Source organism: Saccopteryx leptura, chromosome 6, assembly GCF_036850995.1.
Source record: "Saccopteryx leptura isolate mSacLep1 chromosome 6, mSacLep1_pri_phased_curated, whole genome shotgun sequence".
Classification (NCBI taxonomy): Eukaryota; Metazoa; Chordata; class Mammalia; order Chiroptera; family Emballonuridae; genus Saccopteryx; species Saccopteryx leptura.
Genome location: NC_089508.1, coordinates 65,305,519 through 65,328,795, shown reverse-complemented (window position 1 = coordinate 65,328,795; position 23,277 = coordinate 65,305,519). Strand labels below are relative to the sequence as shown.

The following is a 23,277-nucleotide window of genomic DNA, read 5'->3' as shown; positions in this document are numbered from 1 at the left end:
TTGCCAGATATATAAAGTTTCAGCTTTTATGGATTTTTAATATTTGCATACACTCTCCTCATAATTCTAGTTTTAAAAACTAGATGTTTTTACTCATTTGTTCAGTAGTAACTTAAAGTTACAAATTATTATTAAAGTTTTAACTCTTAAATCTATAAGTTTAATAAAAAACAATTCATTCTCTGACATAGAAATGTTAAATGTTTCCTTAATATAGATTTTTATATACCTATACTTCTAAAAAGTGGTGTAACTTATTTAAAGTTTTTTGTTCAAAGTTCAACTAACATTTTTTGATCACCTATATTTTGGAAATGTAATAGAAGTTAAGAAAGGGTGATTAATATAACCAAGGAGCTTGTACCTAGGAAGATCATAGATAAGAAAACTGGCAAAAGATGTGACTTAGCCAAGAAAAATGCACATGTATAGTGTTTCCAAGAGTGGGATTATACTTCAATTGCATTTTAGAAGCTAACAAGCAATTTGGTAGACAAAAAATGGAAGCATGTGTTTTAGGAAAGGAAACTAAAAATGCAAAGGTGCACAGGTGTCAAAGAGCATGGCATAAAGTTGAAAAGGCAAGAATTTAGCTGAGACCAAAGTGTTGAATGTGAATGAGGTCTGTTGAGCCATCAGCCTGCAGTATACACAAAGCTAATTTTCTCTCATGAGGTCATTGGGTAACATTGGTAGTCTTTCAAAAGGGAAGAGACATGCTTGTTCTGTATTTTAGAAAGATTTCAAGTGGTAAAATATTGCAGACAGAAAAAGAGTGGGAATAAAATAAAAGGGTTTTTTGATGATAGGAATGTGTTCAGTGAGTGAATAAAACATTGAATGAATCATTCAATAAAAGAGTTGAAATGTTTGATTGGATTTTAGCAGATGAAAAATAATTGGAAGTAACATCAGAGAAATGTCAGAAGGAGAGATACTCCTGATCTCTCCCCTTGAAATTTCAACAAATTAAACAGCTATAATGCAGTGAAGAGATCCCAGCTGGGCATGAAGCCACACCTAAAAAATCTGCATATGGAAGGGACTGAAGATGGGACAGGTTGAAAAGCAGGGCAGAAAATAAAACACTCTAGTTGTGGACTCTGGAAAGGAGAGAAGTTGGAGGACCAAACTTTTCTATTTTCTTGCTGATCTGAAGGAAGAGTGCATGTTTAGCTTGGGTTTTGTTTTGGAGCTAGGAATGTCAGTGAGACTGAGGGGCAGTGGGGAAAGAGCTGAATTAAGGCGAGTACAATAGAAAGCAGGGACACTGCCAGTTCTCATGGTTTGCCCGCATCACGGAGCTCCACTTATGACTGGGCACATGCACTGCCTGCAGCACTCACTTAATTGGCATGTACTTAGCCCACAGAGTTTGGCCCCACCATAGTGTTTGACAGGCACAGAGATCTAGCGCAGTCAGCTCAAAGTGCACAGCCCACACTCTGCTTGCAGCCTGCACTTTCAACAGTGTCAGAGAGGATCAAAGTGTGCCCCCCCAGCCTCCCAGATCCTGTCTCCCTACCCTCGCAGTAGGAAGAGTGGCTGTGGAAGATCCCCCAAAGCTGACTCTCTGGGGCCACTCTCTTCTGAGAGACAGAGGTGACCTGCATTTGATCCCCTGGTCTGTTGGGATGTGAGGAGGAGCACCTGGAGAACTGAGAGCATCAGTGCTAAAGCCATAAAACTGTGAAGCTGTAAAGCCCTAAAAACAAGCCACACCCACCAATGTGACTGTGGCCCTGCCTATGTCATTATAAAATCAATGCCTCTGCAGAGCTCTACTCAAGAAATCCACAGAGCCAAAACTAGTGACACCTAAGAGATAAAGAAAAAAGTAACCTCTCAAAACTAAGAAAATATATATATATTTTTCTTTTTCTTCTTTCTCTTTTCCCATTTAAATTTTGTTATCCTTAGTTTTTATATTTTTTTTTGTGAGGGTTTTATTTTTGATACTTCTTTTTGTCTCCCCTTTTTTTCTCATGTGAACTTTATTTTGATTCAAATTATTATATTTTTTTACTCACTTTCTGTGGTGTTTTGGTTGTTTTATTTTATTTTTCCCTTTTTTAATTCTTGCTCTGTTTTTCTGTAGTTTTTCCACGTGTTATTTTTAGAATTTTTATGTTTTCACTGTATGTTTTCAATTCTTATTTTTTACTTTTTAGTTGTCTCTTGTTAGAATTTCTAATAATACCACTCTCAAATGCCATCAAGGAAAAAGAAATTAAATGTAATGGATACACAGACAGAGATCAAAAAACAAATCAATGAACTAAAAGATTACTTCACCAAGAATATTGACACTGTAAAAAAGAACCAAACAGAGATGAAGAACTCAATATATGAACTGAAAAATGAAGTAGCAAACTTAGCTAATAGAACACACCAGATAGAGGAAAGAATCAGTGACATCAAAGACAGGCAACTAGAGACACTACAGAGAGACAAAGAAAGAGAATCATAAATTTTTAAAAAATGAAAGAGCCCTATAAGAATTGTCTTAGTCCACTAGAAAGAGCAGTATAAGAATAATGGGCATATCAGAAGAAGAAGAGAGGGAAAAGGAAATGGAGAGCCTATTTAAACAAATACTTGATGAGAACTTCCCAAGCCTATGGAAAGAGTTAGAGCCTGGAATCCAAGAAGCAAACAGAACACTGAGTTACCTTAACCCAAACAGACCTACTCCAAGGTACATCATAATGAAATTGTCATAAATCAATGACAAAAAAAAGAATCTTCTGGCGTGTAGATGTCCCGGGTTCAATTTCTGGTCAGAGCACACAGGAGAAGCACCCATCTGTCTTCACCCCTCTCCCCCTCTCATTTCTGTGTCTCTCTCCACCTCCTGCAGCCATGGTGCAATTGGAGTAAGTTGGCTCCAGGCACTGAGGATAGTTCCATGGCCTCTACCCCAGGTGCTAAGAAGAGTTCAGTTGCTGAGCAACAGAGCTATATTCCAGATGGGCAGAGTATCACCCCCTAGTGGGCTTGCCAGGTGGATCCCAGTCAAGACACCTGTGGGAGTCTGACTCTCTGTCTCACCTCCTCTCATTGAATAAAAAAAAGAAAAAGAATCTTTAAGTCAGCTAGGAAAAAGTAGAATATAACTAATAAAGGGAGGCCCATCAGGTTATCATCATTTTCCAGCAGAAACTCTACAAGCCAGAAGAGAGTGTGCCTAAACATTTATAGTACTGAAAGTGAGGAATTACCAGTCGATAATATTATATCCATCAAAGCTATCCTTCAAATATGAAGGAGAAATAAAAATGTTTATAGACATAGAGAAGCTGAGGGAATTTATCACCAATAGACCCCCACTGCAGGAAATACTCAAAGGGGTTAGCTGACCAGATACAAAAAACAAAATTAAACAAAACTTCATGTAAAAAGTCCAACAAGATCACAATAAAAACAAAGATAATCTGTGACAACAATAACATAAAAAGGGAGAGGATAAAGATCAGGAGTAGCAAAGGAGGATGGAATGCAGAAACACACATGAGATAATGGACTCTTTAAATATGACAATGTTTCTTTTAATAACCTAAAAGTAACCACCCATAAAAATGCCACTACTAAAACACATAGATTAGAAAAAGAAGAAATAGGAGAAAGAAGAATGGAATAGCACCAAACAAAAACAATTGATAGTAACACAAAAGAGAAGAACCAAACGAGACACAGAGCTATTCGAAAGCAATATATAAAATGGCTATAGGAAATTCTCAAGTGTCAATAGTTACCCTAAATGTAAATAATTGAACTTACCAATAAAGAGACAGAGTAGCAGATTGGATCAAAAAGCAAAACTCAACCATAAGTTGCCTTCAAGAGGCACATCTAAGATGCAAGGACTAAAGTAGATTCAAAGAGAAAGGTTGAAAAATGATACTTAAAGCAAATAATACCCAAAGAAGCAGGTGTAGCTATACTCATACCTGACAATGCTGATTTCAAGACAAAAAAGGTAACCAGAAAAAAGATTGTTATTTAATAATAATAAAGGGGACATTGTAACAAGAAGACATAACACTTTTTAATATACACTGCTAACAAAAATTAGGGGATATTTTATCATTTCATATTTATTTTGAAATATCCTTTAATTCTACTCACAAAAATTAGGGGATATTTTATCACTTCATATTTGTTCTAAAATATTCCCTAATTTTTGTGAGCATTATATATGCACCAAATGAGGGGCACCAAAATATATACATAATATATCTTCTAACTGATGTAAAAATAAAAAAAGACAAAACACAATCATTCTTGGATAACTCAACCCACCATTGACAGTTCTAGATCATTCATCCAAAAGAAAAACAAAAAAGAAATATTGGCCTTAACCTACACATTAGGCAAAACAGACTTAATAGACAACTAAAAACATTTCTTCTCAGGACTTTAGGGTGTACAACTTTCTCCAAGGTACATGGAACATTCTCAAGAATAGGGCATATTTTGGGCCACAAAACTAACATCAACCAATTCAGGAAGATTGAAACTATACCAAGCATATTCTCTGACCATAAGGCTTTAAAATTAGATTTCAATATCAAAAATGAAGCAAAGACAAAAATGTGGATATTAAACAACATGATTCTAAAAAATGACTGGATCAAAGAAGAAATAAAAGCAGAGATCAAAAGATATATACAGACAAATGAGAATGACAACATGGCATATCAAAACTTCTGGGATGCAGCAAAAGCAATAAAAAGTGGGAAGTTTATATCATGACAATTTTATATCAAGAAATAAGAGAGAGCCCAAATAAACAACTTAACATCATATCTTAAGGATCTAGAAAAAGAAGAATAAAGGCAACTCAAAATCATCAGGAGAAAATAAATAGTAAAAATTAGAGCAGAAATAAGTGAAATAGAGAACAGAAAAACTATAAAAAAATTAATACAGCAAAGTGCTGGTTCTCATTTGATAAGATCAACAAAATTGGCAACCTCCTGGCTAACTCACTAAGGATAAAAGAGAAAGGACTCATATAAACAAAATATGAAATGAAAAAGGAGAAATTATCACAGACATCACAGATGTATGAAAGATCATGTAGAATAGTATGAAAAACTATATGCCACCAAATTCAACAATATGAAAGAAATGTATAAATTTCTAGAACTATACAATGTTCCTAGACTGAATCACAAAGTGGAAAGCCTAAATAGATGCATAAGCAGGGAGGAAATAGAAACTAGCATCAAAAACCTTCCCAAAAATAAAAGTCCAGGACCTGACAGCTACACTAGTGAATTCTACCAAATATTCATAGAATACTGAGTGGCTATGCTTCTCAAAGTATTCCAAAAAATTAAAGAAGAAGCAATACTTCTGAATACATTTTATGAGGCCAACATAAACTTCGTACCATAACCTGGCAAGGACAATTAAAAAAAAAGAAAACTACAGACAAATATCTTTAATGAGTACAGATGCTAAACTCCTAAACAAAATACTAGCAAATCGAATACAACACATAAAACAAAATACATCACGATCAAGTGAGATTCATTCCAGGAGCACAAGGATGGTTAAGCATATGTAAATAGATCAACGTAATACATTATATCAACAAAACAAAGAACAAAAATCATATGATCCTATCAATGGATGCAGAGAAGGCAGTCGATAAAATACAACAGTCCTTTATGTTTAAAACACTCAACAAAATGGATTTAGAAGAAAAATAACTCAACATAATAAAGACCATATATGACAAACCATCAGCTGATAATCATGCTAAACAGTAAAAAACTGAAAGGTTTTCCTCTAAAATCAGAAACAAGTCAAGACTGCTCACTCTCCATTCCTATTCAATATAGTGCTGGAAGTTTTAGCCAGAGTAATCAGACAAGAAAAAGAAATAAAAGGTATTCTTATCAGAAAAGAAGTAAAGGTTTCACTTTTTGCAGATGACATGATCCTGTATATAGAAAACCCTAAACATCCAACAGAAAGAGTACTAGAAACAATAAACCAACACAGTAAGGTCACAGGATACAAAATTAATATACAGAATTTTATTGTTTTTATGTACACCAACAATAAAACTTTGGAAAATAAACTAAAAAATATTCTCTTTTATAGTTGCAACAAAAAAATAAACTAGGAATAAATATAACAAAAAATGTAAAGGATTTATATACTGAAAATTACCAAGTATTTTTAAAGGAAATTGAAAAAGATACAATGAAATAGAAAAATCCTATGTTCTTGAATAGGAAGAATAAATATAATTAAAATAGCCTTATTACCCAATGCAATATACAAATTAATGCAATTCCCATCAAAATTTCAGTGTCATTTTTTAAAGAAATGTAACAAAAAATTACCAAGTGTATATGGATCCATAAAAAATCTCAAATAGATCTATTTTGAGAAAAAAGAATGAAGCTGGAGGCATTAAAATACCTGGCTTCAAATTATTCTACAGAGCCACAATAATCAAAACGTCATGGTATTGGCAGAATAATAGACACATAGACCAACGGAACAGAATCAAGAGCCCAGAAATAAAACCCCATATATATGGACAAATCATCTTTGACAAAGGAGCCAAAAATACACAATGGAAAACAGAAAGCCTCTTCAATAAATGGTGTTTGGAAAATTGGAAAGCCACATGAAAAAGAATAAAAGTTGACTACAGTTTGTTCCCTTGAACAAAAATTAATTCAAAATGGATCAAAGACCTAAATATAAGATCTGAAACAATAAATTACATAGAAGAAAACATAGGTACTAAATTCATGGACCTTGGCCATAGAGAACAATTTATGAATTTGACCCAAAGGCAAGGGAAATAAAGGGGTAAAGTAAATGAAATGTAAATGTCAAACTAAGAAGTTTCAGCACAGCAAAAAAAAAAAAAAAAAGTTAACAAAACAGCCAATTAAATGGGAGTTATTTGCAAACAACAGTTCAGATAAGGGGTTAATATCCAAAATATATATATAAAGAAAGAACTCAAAAAACTCAGCAACAAACAAGCAAACAATCCAATTAAAAAATAGGGAGAGGATATGAACAGACACTTCTCCCAAAAAGACATACAAATGGCCAACAGATATATGAAAAGATGTTCATTTTCACTAGCTATTTGAGAAATTCAAATCAAAACTACAATGAAATATCACCTCACACCTGTTAGATTGTCTATTATCAACAAGCCAGGTAACAAGAAGTGTTGGAGAGGCTGTGGAGAAAAAGAGACCCTCATTCACTGCTATGGGAATGTAAATTAGTACAACCATTATAAAAGAAAGTATGGTGGTTCATCAAAAAATTAAGAATAGAACTACCATATGACCCAGCAATCCCTCTACAGGTTATATACCACAAAAACTAAAAAAAAAAAAGAATTGGTACATAAAGACACATGCACCCCATGTTCAATACAGCATTATTCACAGTGGCCAAGTCATGGAAACAACCAAAGAGCTCTTCGATAGAGGATTGGATAAAGAAGATATAGTACATATATGCGATGAATACTACTCAGCCATAAGAAATGATAACATAGTATCATTTATGACAACATGGATGGACCTTGATAACATAGTGAGTGAAATAAGTAAATCAGAAAAAGCTAAAAACTGTATAATTCCACACATATGTGCAATACAAAATTGAGACTCATGGATATAGATAAGAGTGCAGTGGTTACCAGATGGAGGGGGACATGAGGGGATGGGAAACTATTGGGAGAAGGATATAAAGAGGGACAAATATAATATAAGGTGATTTGACTTTGGGTGATAGGTATACAATATAATCAGCTGTTCAAATGATGTGGAGATGTTTACCAAAAATATTTGAGCACTTGTTGATCAATGTCACCCTGTTAAATTTAATTCTCAGTCTAAATATAAAAAAAAAATATTTATGACTTTGTCAGAATTACCTGTATTTAGTGTGATGGTTGGTATAGAAGGCAGTTATCAGTGGGAGATGTCAAATATTGAATAGTTGAAATCAGTTGTCATGTCATTGCTTTTCAAGCTAGTTGTTGCTAGTATGTGGGTAATAACTTACTATTATTATTATTTTACATATTGGTTATATATATTAACCTTGATAACTGGTTTATTAACCCTAATAATTGACCAGAAGAGTTTCATTTTTGTTTGTTTCCTGGGTTGAAAATTCCAAATTCTGAAAATAATAACATTGTATTCTGTCTTCTAACACTTACATTGTTTTTTCTATTTCATGTGTAAATATGTTGGTCATATTTTCCAAAAATAAATCAAATTAGTGGTACTAGGTATTTTTGTTTTGCTTTTAACAATATTGGAGGTACCCTAATATTTCACACTTAATTTGATGACTGGAACTAAGATTTTTTTTTCTGTATTTTTCTGAAGCCTGAAACGGGGAGAGACAGTCAGACAGACTCCTGCATGCGCCCGACCGGGATCCACCCGGCACGCCCACCAGGGGGCGATGCTCTGCCCCTCCAGGGCGTCACTCTGTTGCAACCAGAGCCACTCTAGCTCCTGGGGCAGAGGCTAAGGAGCCATCCCCAGCGCCCGGGCCATCTTTGCTCCAGTGGAGCCTCGGCTGCGGGAGGGGAAGAGAGAGACAGAGAGGAAGGAGAGGGGGAAGGGTGGAGAAGGAGATGGGCGCTTCTCCTGGGTGCCCTGGCCGGGAATCGAACCCAGGACTTCTGCATGCCAGGCCGACGCTCTACCACTGAGCCAACCGGCCAGGGCCTTGGAACTAAGATTTTTTTTTTTAACATACTTAACTTAAAGAAGACTCATTCTGATTATATTTTTTAAAAAATTAGAAGTTTTTAAAATTTTATCAAATGACCCTCTATAATTTATTGGAATTCAGTTATATATATTTTGACTAGTGGACATGTCAAATTAAATTAGTTTCTATAATTTTAAATTATGCTTGGGATAAAATATATATGATATATGATAATTCTTTTTATGATATGCTGACTTTTCTTATGTATTTTAAATTATTTATGGTTATAAATAAGAGTGGTTTTTTATTACTTTATACTGTGCTTTACCTTGTTTCATATTCAAGGATGTAACCCTGAGATATTATAAAATCTCTAAAATATTGCACAAAAATATTTAGTTATAGTAATTAATATAAAATTAATGATTCAAAAAAATAAATGTATTTAAGATTTTCATCAATAAGAATCATAATTGATCTGTGAGCTTGGACAAATCTTTATCTCTCTGCAGCTCATCTATAAAAATTAAGGTTTCAAACTACATGAACCCAAAGTCAACCCAGCTCCAGCTTTCTGTCAACTTGTATTTATAGAGAAGTAGCTTCAACTTTATAGCAATAAGAAAAATTGAATTAATAACTTTAAGAGTCAATAATACTATGTAAGGTGAAAATGGACCATGCCCTGATGACCTTGGCAGATTTAAACTTGAGCTCTAAAAAAAATTTATTAGTCTAGTGTTCATCTGCTTGGGCCCTTGAGCAGTTGAAACTGAAAAATGTTGACTCCGTGATTTAACTTAAATTTCACTGGAAAAGTATGGACCAGTCACTGCCCTCTCCTTTGTTCAACTCACCTGAAATACTAACTCTAAAGGGTCAATGCATGGGGGGATCAGGAGCCTTGGATTTCTGTACCACTTCTGCCATTTACTAACAGTCTGTATCTTAATCAAGTCACTTAATCCCTTCAGCAATCAGTGTTGTTATTTACAACATGGAGTATATTTAATTACTTTTATAGCTCTTAATTTAAATTCTATGATGTGGGAAGCCATAAGTAAATGATCTGTTAATAAAGCATCCTCAGTTTATGTAATTATCTGAGGTTTCCTTTATGTATATTGATCTGAACTGACGCTCTCAACAAAGTTTTAAGGCAAATAGGAAAAGTATTAGTGACCTTAGAATTTGGTCGTTTGCCCAAAGTGCTTAGTCAGTGGCAGACCTCAGCAGTAGCTTAGGACTTCTGCTTCTCCAACTGTGTTCTTCACTTTGTATGACACACTGTCTTTCATTAAATCCTGTGATCACCCTTTGATACTTTTCAAGCATTCTGGCACATTTTTCAATTCTTTAAATTATGAGGCCCTACTAGCCCTCTTGCCATGGAGTTCAACCTTGAAATTCTGTTCATTTATGATTCTAAATAATGTAACATATTAACACTTTGTTCATGTTTATGTTTAAATGATTTCTTGAAAAGTACTCCATCTAACATTTATCCCTTCTTTTCCTGATTCTCTTTCAGATAGCAGTTCTGTGGATGAAAAGGTTTTAAATCATACTTTTTCTTCCCTTCTGAGGGATCTTGTCTTTTGTACATGTTTGTTCGTGACAGATAAGACCTGTTTTGGTTCCTCTGTTTTAGTTGTGAAATGTGCATGTTATCCCAGCTTTTCATTCTTTGGTTGTCCTTTAAATGTGCCCCTGATATGTTGCATTTATGAAGAGGTTACACCTTGCCAGCTGCACTTACTTTAGCTTACACTTGCCAACCTAGGGGTCTGCTACGGTCAAACTCAGCATCTGTTCTTAAGTCTGGCTAATCATGATCTCCTTGATTGACTCATGATCTTCACTGCACATACTAAGTTTTAAGGGCAGATAGTATTTGGACTATGATACATTTTCCTGGACTCTGCCAGTGCTTTGGTTTAAATGCTGACAGCTAATTTCAAAACCTCCACTCACAAAAACATAGTCGCTTTGACTTGGAGCTGACCCTGCTTAGCATTTGTCATAATAGGTGTTATGTGTCTAGTGCAGTTGACCCATGTCCCAAATGCTGCCTACAAAAGTTCTGGTATGCTAAAAGTCTGTTTGTTTTCTTTTGTTTTGTTTTTTTTTTCTCATGTTTTATTTAAGGCTCGAATAGTAAGTGGCAATGATTTGGATGCTTCCAAATTCTCTACGCTCCAAGCATTTGGTGGGTAAGTACATTCATAACTTTTTAAATTTATTTCTTTCATCAGTAGTATTTGGCTGTGCTGTCAACATATGTATTTTGAATGCAGGTATTTTGAATGATGCATGATAGTATAACTAGATAATCTCACTGTTGCTTTGTTTTTTTCCATAATAAAGTAACTCCTATACTGTTTTATTTATTTATTTTGTTAACTCCTATACTGTTTTTAAAAATGTATAGATGTATATGTGTATAATTATCTATACATGTATCTATATACAAAGAAGTAAAAATCAACTAACCAAGTTACCTGTTAACATTATCATTCCAAACACAAATACAAACACAAAATTTTACATAAATAAACATATTAATACAGTTAATACTACCCTTTGATCTGCTTGTTTGTACTTAATGATATGTGTGTAGATTTTTCAGTGTCAATGAATTAATATCTCCATTATCATTGTTTATAGTGGCATTTATTGGATGGATATAAGTATTTAAAATTTAATCAAAAATAATGTATGAATTACATTCTTTATGTAAAATACTCAAACAAAAAGCAAAAGATTGCCTTTAAGGCTCATAAGTACACATTGGTATCAGTTTGACATTTATGTTCGTTTATCTTTTTCTCTGTGCTTGCATACATATTTATGTTCATACAAATAGCTTTATATTGTGTATCTATGTACACTTAGCATAAATTAGGCCATTTTTATGTAAATAAGCACCAGTTTAGGGCTGACTCTGTAGCAGGTACTGTTATAATTGTTTTATGTATAATGACATGTTGATCCTTACAATGGCCCATTGAGGTAAGTACTATTTTGACTTCCATTTTACAAATGAACCCACCTATAAAATAGTTTACAAAAAAACTCTTCCTTTATACAGCTAGTAAGTGACAACAGCAGTACTCAAACCCAATTAGTCTAGCCCCAGATTCTCAGTAACTGCTGTATTGTATGGGTAACTCATGGCTTCCTTTTCCTTGCCTCTTCTTTTTTCCATCTAACAGTATGTCTTGTAATACTTTCCACTTCATTATTTCTAAGTGATGCAAATGTTGTAGAATATTTATACAATATTTATTTATTTTTCTACTAACTGATTTTCAAGAATATTTCTAGGTGTTGTTATTGAAAATTATACTATAGCAAACCAGCAAGAAACTTTATATTTATGATGGGTAGACCAAAACTTATGCATAGTATAGACAGACAATTTTTTTTATTAGTGTTGACATTTGAACACATTTGTATGTAAAGTAAATAGAAGCAAGCTTTATATACATGTTTTTTGGGGGGGTTGGCAAATAAATAGTTTCAGTTATATTTTAAAATATTCTCATTCTTCAAAAATGCATATTGTGTTAAATATACCCACTATGTATTTTAAGTTAAGCATGTAAAATTTCAAGTTTAAATATCCTGAAAAATAACATATATCATTTTAATTTTTCTCAAAAGTATGATGTTATTATATCTTAAATGCTTCCATGTCTTTAAATATGTGAAGAATTTACTCACATTTTTATTGTAATGTCACAGTGATTTAAATTTGCTAAGAAAACCAGTTTTCATAAAAGATCACCACACAGTGTCTATAGAAAATTAAGGTAATAAATGGAATGCTCTCTTTACCTTACCCCTCACATCTTTAAGTTTACTAAAAAATAACTTCACAAAATGAATGAAAAATTAGCTTAGTTAATAATTAAGTTGAATTCCAATTTAATTGTGAAAAAAATGCTGTATGTCATGATCTTGGAGACTTATCTGATTTTATAATCTTATATATTCTGCAACTCTTCCTTGCCTAAGGTATCCATCATTTTATAAGAACTTGCTTTCTTAATTCATGTCTAAATATAGACTTGTATTATTGTCAGAGAAAGAGTTAACCTACATTCATGTATTTGTTAAATGCAAGCTATGTAAATGTCTAGCTAAATTAGGTCATCTTTCATTTTGACTAGTCTTTCCACATTGTTTTTTTCCAGAGACTGCCTAAATTAAGGACTTTCTAGGTTAGTTAGGACTTAAAATGGTATAGGAAAGGGGTGATAATCTTCAGTCATCAAGAGAATTTGCTATTATATGAATGCTTATTTCCTCTTGAAGATTCTTGAATATGCCTTTAATAAAGCCTTCATCTACATCCTCTTTCAGGAAGATTTGCTTCTTGTTTTAATTTTCCTATATATATTTTAAAATTATTTTTAATAAAATAATATTTTATTATAATGCTTCTAAATATTGTAACTTCTGTTGTCCTGTGAAACTGAGTCTGGAGCAGACTTTCTACATAGGGAGTCATTGCTTCTCCTTGACGATACTATTTCATCCTTCTCTCCTGTAACTTCAACATCCCTGATCAGTTCAGAGTCAAACCATATTAATTACTTCCTCCCATTTCTCAAGTGTCAATGAAAGAACAATCTACACATACTGAAACAACTTAATGGAGTTAACCATACTCTTCTCTGACTTCTGCTCATCTTTCTGTACATTTCTTATAAATGTTGCCGGAAAAGATATGCCAAAACTTTATTCTATTTTTCCCATTTGTCACAATAAATTTAGATAGGCTCTGGGAAAGGAACTTGGAGATTTATTAAGAAGAAATACATAGAAAGAGAGAGAAAAGACTGGAAGGATGCATGTTGTAGTGACATAATTAAGTTTAACATTTTACATCTTCTAGTGGTGTTACAGAAGCATGGTAGCTTTTGTTAGATATATAACCTTACAGTCATACCAGAAGGACACACCCAGATGATATTAGAGAAGTACAAAAACTTTTTTGAAGGAAAGATCTCAGAGATAAAGTAGAGAGACAGCAGGAATAGGCAAGAAAAGCCTTTGGACCATGACATAGGTATGACATCTGTGAAAGAAAAGAGAAGGAAGGGAGAAAGGAAGGAAGGAAGGAAGGAAGGAAGGAAGGAAGGAAGGAAGGAAGGAAGGAAGGAAGGAAGGAGGGAGGGAGGGAGGGAGGGAGGGAGAGAGGGAGGGAGGGAGGGAGGGAGGGAGGAAGGGAAGGAGGGAGGGAGGGAGGGAGAGAGGGAAGAGGGAGAGAAGGAGGGAGGGAAGGAAGAAAGAAAAAGAAAGGAAGAAAGAAAGAAGGAAAGAAAGGAAGGAAGGAAGGAAGGAAGGAAGGAAGGAAGGAAGGAAGGAAGGAAGGAAGGAAGGAGGGAGGGAGGGAGGGAGGGAGGAAGGGAAGGAGGGAGGGAGGGAGGGAGAGAGGGAAGAGGGAGAGAAGGAGGGAGGGAAGAAAGAAAGAAAAAGAAAGGAAGAAAGAAAGAAGGAAAGAAAGGAAGGAAGGAAGGAAGGAAGGAAGGAAGGAAGGAAGGAAGGAAGGAAGGAAGGAAGGAAGGAAGGAAGGAAGGAAGAAAAAAAAGAAAGAAAGAGAGAAAGAAAGAGATAAAAAGAAAGAAAGAAAGAAAGAAAGAAAGAAAGAAAGAAAGAAAGAAAGAAAGAAAGAAAGAAAGAAAGAAAGAAAGAAGGGAGGGGAAGGAAAGGGAAGAGAAGGGAGGGAGGGGAGGGAGGGAGGAAGGGAGGAAGGGAGGAAGGGAGGGAGGAAGGAAGGAAGGAAGGAAGGCAGGAAGGAAGTAAGGAAGGAAGGAAAGAAGGAAGGACTCAGTATGGGAAGCCTTAAACTGCCTACAATGAGGTTACAAGAAAGTGTTAAGCAACTAATGAAGAGTCCTAGAAAAATGTTTGCCTGTGAGAAGTGTCCCACAATGAGCAACCTGTGGCCATTTCTGTGACCTCCACCATTCTCAGTCATTGGTTGGGAGCAGCTTGAGGAATGTGGCCTGGGGCTTAATGTTGCAGTGTATTCTGTGGGTGTAGTAGCTGAAGGCTGTCATCCAATTACACTTTGCTAAGATTTTCTCTAAGGAATATCTAAGTGATGCATGCCCATGGCTATCCAGAATTTAATAAGTCAATTTGATGAAATTACTTTAATAAATAATAGTAAATGAAGTCACATAAGTACCTTCTCCAAATATGAACCATATTATTAATAAAAGTGATGTTCGTGCTTGACCAGTGGTGATAGAGTGAATAGAGCATTGACCTGAGACACTGAAGTCCCAGATTCAAAACCCCAAGGTCACCAGTGTGAGTGTGGGATCATTGACATGTTCCCATGGTTGTTGGTTTGAGCCCAAGGTCACTGGATTGAGCAAGGGGTCACTGGCATGGCTAGAGATCCCCTAACCTCCCCCCCCCCATCAAGGCACATATGAGAAACAATCAATGAACAACTAAAGTGCTGCAACTACAAGTTGATGCTTCTTATCTCTCTCCTTTTCTCTCTCTCTCTCTCTCTTTCTTTCTGTTGAGTGGCAGATCACTGAGATTGCCAAATAGAAAAAGAGAAGGTTCTGTTTTGACTTCATTTTCAAATAGATACAATTGAATAAAAATATATATATAATTATATAGAACATTTTCTGAAATTTCCAAGGTCGTTCACTTATTGCCATGAATAAATTATTTGATAAATGTGAAGAAGTCAATTATCAGCCAAAGTTCTAAACAAATTCTTTGTTTCTAAATTTATCTGGGTTAAAAGTGATTTTTTTCCTTGACATGAGGTAGGCTGCACAATGTATAGATATAACTGATTTAATATGCTCTTGATATTTCTGCCATAGTTCTGACATTGCTTTTATATTTCTCCATAAAGCTTAGGAGTTTACATGTTGTCCTCATGCTTTCTTCCCTGCTCTTTGTCTTGGACTCCATATTAGCCAGGATCTAAAATGAGCCATTTAACATGAAAGTTAAGGATATTCTTACTCTCCAGAGCTGTTAAGCCATCTTTTCTCATAGCAACTGTTTTTCTTCTCTGGAAATTTAGAACTTTTTATTTCATTTTTTTTTCTATTTAGTTTATAAATCAGATTCTTCCCTATCCCCTCAGGTAACTTCCTTATTTCTTAAGAAAGGGACCAGAGGTTCTCCTAAACCCCAAAAATGGCTGTTTCCATAGCTCACTGCCTTCCCTGGATCAATGGTTTATCCTACATGAACATCCTTGCATGTTTGAATAAGTGTGCCAAATATTAGAAAAATGATGTCCCGCATGCACGCGCGCGCGCGCGCACACACACACACACACCAGTCTGCTTCAATTTCAGTAAGATGTTACTATTTTGGAGAAAACGGGAAGTCTTTATTTTATTTAACTTTTCAGTAAGTTGTTTTTATGAAAGAGATGTTTGCCTTCCAGGGGATTTGTTACAGAAGGACTTCTCTATAGATTTACGAAAGAGTGAATTAAGATTAAGAATTGTTAATTATTATGAAGACTATCAGATGCAAAGAGGGTATACTTTCACAATTCATTATTGTACAGCAATTCGATCTTTATGATCATAATTCTTTAAGCTTGTTTTTATTCATATTGCCATTAATCTAGTCGTTTTCCTCAATTCCTTTTACCTAGACAATTGCAAACTTTCCACATTAAGACCAAGCTAAACGCTGTTAAAGATTAATTTTCTTAAAATACAATATGTTTCTATTTAAATGTGTTTAATGGCTCTTTCTTTCTGCTATGTGAAATAATTTTTTCTACGTGGCTTTGAATATCCTTCTTGATTTCTAGCTATCTTTTTACAGTGGAGAAGTATCATCACCGTTTTTTATTGTTTCACTTGTTTGTGTCATTCCTATGGCCTATATGAATTTAAATTGCATAGATATAATAAGATTTATGCCTTCCAACTTAATTTTAAAACTATTAAGGCATAGGCCCTGGCCGGTTGGCTCAGTGGTGGAGCGTCAGCCTGTTGTGTGGAAGTCCCGGGTTCGATTCCCGGCCAGGGCACACAGGAGAGGCGCCCATCTGCTTCTCCGCCCCTCCCCCTCTCCTTCCTCTCTGTCACTCTCTTCCCCTCCCGCAGCCGAGGCTCCATTGGAGCAAAGTTGGCCCAGGCGCTGAGAATGGCTCTGTGGCCTCTGCCTCAGGTGCTAGAGTGGCTCTGGTCGCAACAGAGCGATGCCCCGGATGGGCAGAGCATCGCCCCCTGGTAGGCGTGCCGGGTGGATCCTGGTCGAGCGCATGCAGGAATCTGTCTGACTGCCTCCCCGTTTCCACCTTCAGAAAAAATTTAAAAATAAATAAATAAAATAAAATTATTAAGGCATAGAATTTGTTCTTTGTGGTTTACTTCAACAAAGCTTATGACAGTGTCCTGCCCATATAAAGACCTTATTTATGAATTAATCTTGCTTTAGAATGGCTGTATCTTAGATCATTTGGCTAGAATCACTTCTTAGGAAATTCAAGTCTACTGCATATTAAGAAAAAAATATTTCTGAAAGTATCATGGATTCAGGATGAGACACATGAGAAGTTTGGTGAGGTTTGAAAGCAGCTGAACTCATCACTAAAGTCATGTTACTAAGCCCTTGCAGGAAAAAAAAATGACCATCCACGAGTTTTTCTCATGTTAGATCTAATTCCAGTTGATTAAAGAGGACACTTGCTTTGATCATGAATCCTCTTTTCTCTACTTTGGAGAAACTTTTGAAACATATATTCAACACATCTATAAAAATATCACTTTAATTATGCTGATATAAATTTTATTCTTTCATTCTCCTTTCTGAGATCCTTAGCACTTTAGAACATTCAGAATATAAATTAATATTATATTAAAGATTTCCTTTAATACAAGCCCTTACAACATCTTTTGGAAGGAGAGCTTTTGTACTAATTGAATCACCTTGTTTACCCTGATTTTTATAAAAGTAATAAAGGCAGGTATTTTGCTTAGTCTATCACAGAAATAATACCTTGGCATCCCTTAACTAATGTCAGACACAAACGTGCCACCTGGTTGTTATATCAGCTAGGAAAGCAGGTCAGTGAAGTGGGGAAGTCCTAACCCTCTTACCGACTCTTGATTGTGGAAGGTCTGCTAGTCCTCCGCGCTTTGCTTGCAGACCTCCCAATAGGAGACATAGTGTATCCTATATGAAAGGTTTACCAGAGACGGAGAGCCTCTGATTAGGAAAGCTGACAGCACAAAGGTCACTAGCTTTCTAAAGCTCAAGTATCAAGAACTGCTTGCTAAGCCATTAGCATCCTGAAGCAAAATACAATGACAAAAACAAAACGAAAAACCCTGGCCTATCTAATTTTGGCCTAGAACCAGCAATCAGTTCTGTAGTCAGGGTCACCTGACTGCTTCACTAGGCTTTCTTGGAAAATACTTAGGAAGCTCTTGATATTTTCTGTATTTAGAAACTCATGGGGTCATCAGAGTATATTTTGATATTAGCCATAGAGACTAGCCACTGGGTGACTGCCCATTAAAACCAAACCTGACAAGAAGTCTGCCTCTTCCTAGTTTCTAAGAGCACTAACTCTACCTCAGAGTACTTGAGACGTACTTTAAATGAATCCCAAACTGTGCACTTTCCAAAGACAAGTGTTTTAGCAATAGATATTGTATTATATATCCAAATGCTGAAGCTAAATCTTTTCTATTAGGAAAGGCCACCAACATAAACTTAAGTATGGTGCTAATTCTACCTCCTTAACCTTTATGACTCCTATTCAAGGTGCTTTTTTCCTGCTCCTGACTTCACCTAACGGGGTAAAAAAAACAACAAAAAACAAACAAACAAAAAAACCCCATATAAACAAAATACCTCTCAAGCCAGTGCTTGTCATACTTTCTTCCAACTCTGAACATCACAAGAGGACCCATCTAATTAATGTAGCAGCTACTGTAGATGATACAGTCTCAGAAAAATAAAATTCCTAAGTAGAAAGCCTGTGGAGAGTGTATTTGCTGGAGAAAAAAAAATGTTAGGTAGGAGCATGTTTTTCTAAAGATTTTCTGTGTTCAAATTGCTTTTTGAACAGTTATATATTACTATATATTTTCAGTTCTTTAAAACGCATCTTTATTGATGCCCTCTCGGTCTCTGATTTGGCTTAATTTTATTAGAAAATCAATGAATCTTTAGGGATACACCACACTGAATCAAGTAATCTTCTAATTCCTTCCAGTTATGTTTTATGTTGGAGGAGAAGCAAATTAAAAGCACTGGTATATCCTTTATAAAAATATTCAAGTAGTCAGTCTTAAAACAATGTCAGTTCAACAACTATAAAAAATGTCATCTGCTACATTAAGCAGAATAATCACATGTTAGAAAATTACCAGTTATTAAAAAATATTGAAAGAACTCTCCTAGATAGGGTGGCAATTATAATGAATGCCATGGTTTCTAAACCTGCTAGCTTATTTCCAAAATGCAATTAATGGGGCTATTGAATATATCTCACATATACAAACTGTCTTAGAAAAAATAAAGGAACACTAAGCTTGATCATTTATTTTCCCATAAAGCATATGTTAAGTGTCTTTTAAAGCACTAGCTGGATAGCTCGGTTGGTTAGAACATTGTCCTGAAGCACAGAGGTTGTTGCCATTTTGATCCCTGGTCAGGGAACATACAGGAAAAGATTGATGTTCCTGTCTTTCTCTTGCTCTCTTCCTTCCTCTCTAAAATCAATAAAATAAATGTTTTTTAAAGTGTCTTTTTAAGTATGTTTCAATAAAGAAATACCGTATTTGATGAAGGTATATAATATAGGTATCCTCCTATAAGCAGACATGGAGTAGTGCAATGGGAAGTAAAATAATCAGGGCTAACAAAATAGCCCGCTTCCACAACTTTGTTATTACAGGCATAGCTCATTTTTTTTTTGTCCTTTGCTTTATTATGCTTCACAGAGGTTGCACTTTTTACAAATTGAAGGCAAGTCCTTCCACCAGCAGAAAGATTACAACTCAGTTTATTGTGTTACTTGCTTTATTACAGTGGTCTGGAACTGAACCTGCAGTATCTCTGAGTTGTACCTGTATTCACTCCTTATTTAAAGTAATAGCTTTGCTCAATCCATATACTTTCTTAAATATTAAACAGCTTGCTGCCAAAACTATACATAATTCTCAGGCATAATGAATTCTAAATCGAAGACTAGCAGATTAACATAGTGCTTGGCTTTTAGTCTTCCTTAGTATTTAGAAACAGTATAAAATTTTGTAGTGTAGATAGAAAGAGATGTTTGAATATCATTTAAAAATAAATTTGTAATGTTAGTAATGATATAACTAACACTTTTTGAATTGTTACAGTATAACAGGCCCATAGCTAAGAATTATTCATGCATTATCTCCTCTATTCCTCATCACAACTTTTTGAAATTGATGTTATAATAATTCCATTTTTCAGGTGAGGTAACTAAGGTTTAAAGACATTGAGCCTGGTCAAGGTCAAACAGTGACAATATCAGAGCTGGGATTTGAACTACATTACCTAATTCCAGGCTTAACTGCTTCACTATTATGCCAAATGGATATAATTTTCAAATAAATGACGCTTATTTCTGGCTCAGTTTTTGTAATTATATTTTAAACTTAATTTTTTTTTTATCATGCATTGGTCTGAAAGGTTTCTAAGTGGGTATACCAAATAAATATGATATATCTATTATGATCTAGAGTCCCGAAAGCATTTAATGAGAATTTTCAAAATACCTCCTAGGAAAATATCCTAAATGGTATATTATGGATTGAATGACTGGACCCAAAGTGTGATAGTTTATGAATGGTTTCAGGGGAGCCTCTTAGTGGAGTGCTTCAGGAGTTGCCTTTTTTTTTTTTTTTTTGTATTTTTCTGAAGCTAGAAACGGGGAGAGACAGTCAGACAAACTCCCGCATGCGCCCGACCGGGATCCACCCGGAACGCCCACCAGGGGCGACGCTCTGCCCACCAGGGGGCGATGCTCTGCCCCTCCGGGGCGTCGCACTGCCGCGACCAGAGCCACTCTAGCGCCTGGGGCAGCGGCCAAGGAGCCATCCCCAGCGCCCGGGCCATCTTTGCTCCAATGGAGCCTTGGCTGCGGGAGGGGAAGAGAGAGACAGAGAGGAAGGGGGGGGGTGGAGAAGCAAATGGGCGCTTCTCCTATGTACCCTGGCCGGGAACCGAACCTGGGTCCCCCGCACTCCAGGCCGATGCTCTACCTGCTGAGCCAACCGGCCAGGGCCAGGAGTTGCCTTTAGACAGATTATTTTTTGTTGAAGTAGATGGAAACATAAAAGATTTGATTGTAGGCTTTGAGAATGACATAAGACTGGGAAAAATAACTAATATATTAGGTGATGGAATTATTTTCCAAAAGATCTTAACATACAATAAGCTAAATCTAACAAGATGAAATATAAATGATGTATCTATCAGTCAGTATAAGCTAGGTTATGGGACAATAACAAACAATTAAAGATTTATTTCTCACCCATTCTAAGTACATATAGATAAAGGGGAGGAATAAGCACTTTGTTCTTCATAGTTTCTCAGGAGACCAGGCTGGCAGAGGTTTGCCTCAACACATGCTTTCATGTTGATTTCACGGAAGGGAAATTAGGATGTGGCAATTTGTACTTTAACTCTTAAAACTTCCACAGAAATGTGACAAACTGTCCTTCTGTTCATATCACATTGGACAAAGCAAATTACATGGCAATAACTAGGTCTAATGGGAGGGTTGAAGTGCTTTCCTCTCACATGTTTTAAAAGATGACTAGAACTGGAATTTTTCTAACAGCCCAAATTATCACAACGAGGGATAAATGGCGATCTTAAACTCAGACTCTGTAGAATACAGTTTAATGTCATCACATAAAAGACTAAAGTATTAATTGAATCTAATGGTAAATAAAGTCAGCTCGTAGTGCTGGGGAGATGGACCTGAGTGGTCACGGAGAGGAGGGCCAGGAGAGCCTATGGGAAGAAGCGAGAACCCCTCGGCAGCTCCCAGAGTTCTGCTGCTGCTGGGCCGCTGGGCGGGACTCAGGGCACAGCGCTTGAACAGGGTGCAGACAAAAGAGAAAGCTTGCAGATCAAACAAGCAGATTGAAAAGAGGTCTCAAAAATGTTGTATTTCCCCATGCATAAGACGCACCCTTTTAAAAAAAATTCAGAGTCTAAAAATGGGATGCCTCTCATGCAGTGGTTGTGGCATTTCAAATGCTATCAATGAAACTGAGGACAAGGCAGTATATGAAGACAGTGATTCATCATCAGACACAGATGAGGACAAGCTAATGGATGGGAGTTTTGAAGTGATGAGGAGTTGTATGAATATTATGATGAATAAAATGAATTCAAAAACTTTATGGAATACATTTTTTTTTTAACTTCGGGCCCCCAAATTAAGGTGACTCTTATACATGGGAGCATCCTGTACATGGAGAAATACGTTATACTATTTGAAAAACCACCGATGAACCAGGATAGTGAGTCTGGAATAAAGAAGATTTAGGTGAGAGCATGTTCAAGGTTTTCAAATAGTTAATACATTAGATATGGAAAAGAAATTAAGGCCCTGGCCAGTTGGCACAATGATAGAGTATCAGCCAGGTATGTGGATGTCTTGGGTTCCATTTCTGATCAGGGCACACAGGAGAAGTAACTATCTGCTTCTCTACCCCTTCTCCCCCCCTTTCTCTCTTCCCTGCCTGCAGCCATGGCTCGATTGTTTTGAGCCCCTCCCACCCAAGCACTGAGGATGGCTCCCTTGAGCCTCCACCTCAGGCACTAAAAATAGCACAGTTGCCAGCATGGCCCTAGATGGGCAGAGCATCAGCCTCAAATGGGGTTGCCAGGTAGATTCCAGTCAGGTTGCATGTGGGAGTCTGCCTATCTCCCCTCCTCTCACATGGAGATAAAAAAAGAAAAGAAAAGGAAATTAAATTGTCCTGATCTATGTGAGGAGCAGACATGGGTTATTATAGGTAAGCAGATTCCTCAGTATGAGAAGAAATTTCCAACAGTAAGAGTTGCCTTTGTAAAAACTAAGTTGCCCATTTCTAGAGATATTTAAATAGCCTGTAGGAAATATTGCAAAAGAAATTTAAATATCAGATGCTTGATTATTTAAAATTTCTTCCAATTATAAGATTTTATTACATCCTATAGTAATATTATATCCTATCCTAATCAGTGTATCAGACAGATATTACTATGTAATACACTACCCTAATCATAATCATGTATAGCTATAAAATTACATCTTCAAAATTACATCCTTTTTATAACTTGAAGAAAATAGAGTGTTATTGCATATATTCACCTTTAAATACAATATATTTGCAGTACTCAGAGTTATAAAAAAATAGCAATTGCATGAAAATATCAGCATCTCATTTTTGGTATCTCCCAATTACCTCAGCTACAATATAAGGTATATGGTGATTTGCTTTCTGGTTATTAAAGTGCTGTGAACTTTTAAAAAAGGAATATATTTCT

The 23,277-nt window shown here is 35.7% G+C and overlaps 1 protein-coding gene and 1 non-coding gene across 2 annotated transcripts in view; both read left to right on the top strand.

Annotated features, from left to right (window-relative positions):
- The window catches only part of UNC13C (unc-13 homolog C), a 650,594-nt gene that overhangs the window by 135,953 nt on the left and 491,364 nt on the right, over window positions 1–23,277 (top strand). Inside the window, exons 2-3 of the mRNA XM_066342502.1 lie at window positions 10,262–10,284; window positions 10,879–10,943. Coding sequence (XP_066198599.1) covers window positions 10,262–10,284; window positions 10,879–10,943 — 88 coding nt within the window. The remainder of the gene's footprint in view (window positions 1–10,261; window positions 10,285–10,878; window positions 10,944–23,277) is intronic.
- TRNAN-GUU (transfer RNA asparagine (anticodon GUU)) lies at window positions 16,699–16,774 on the top strand. The gene has a single exon. It is a non-coding gene; the product is annotated as a tRNA-Asn (tRNA).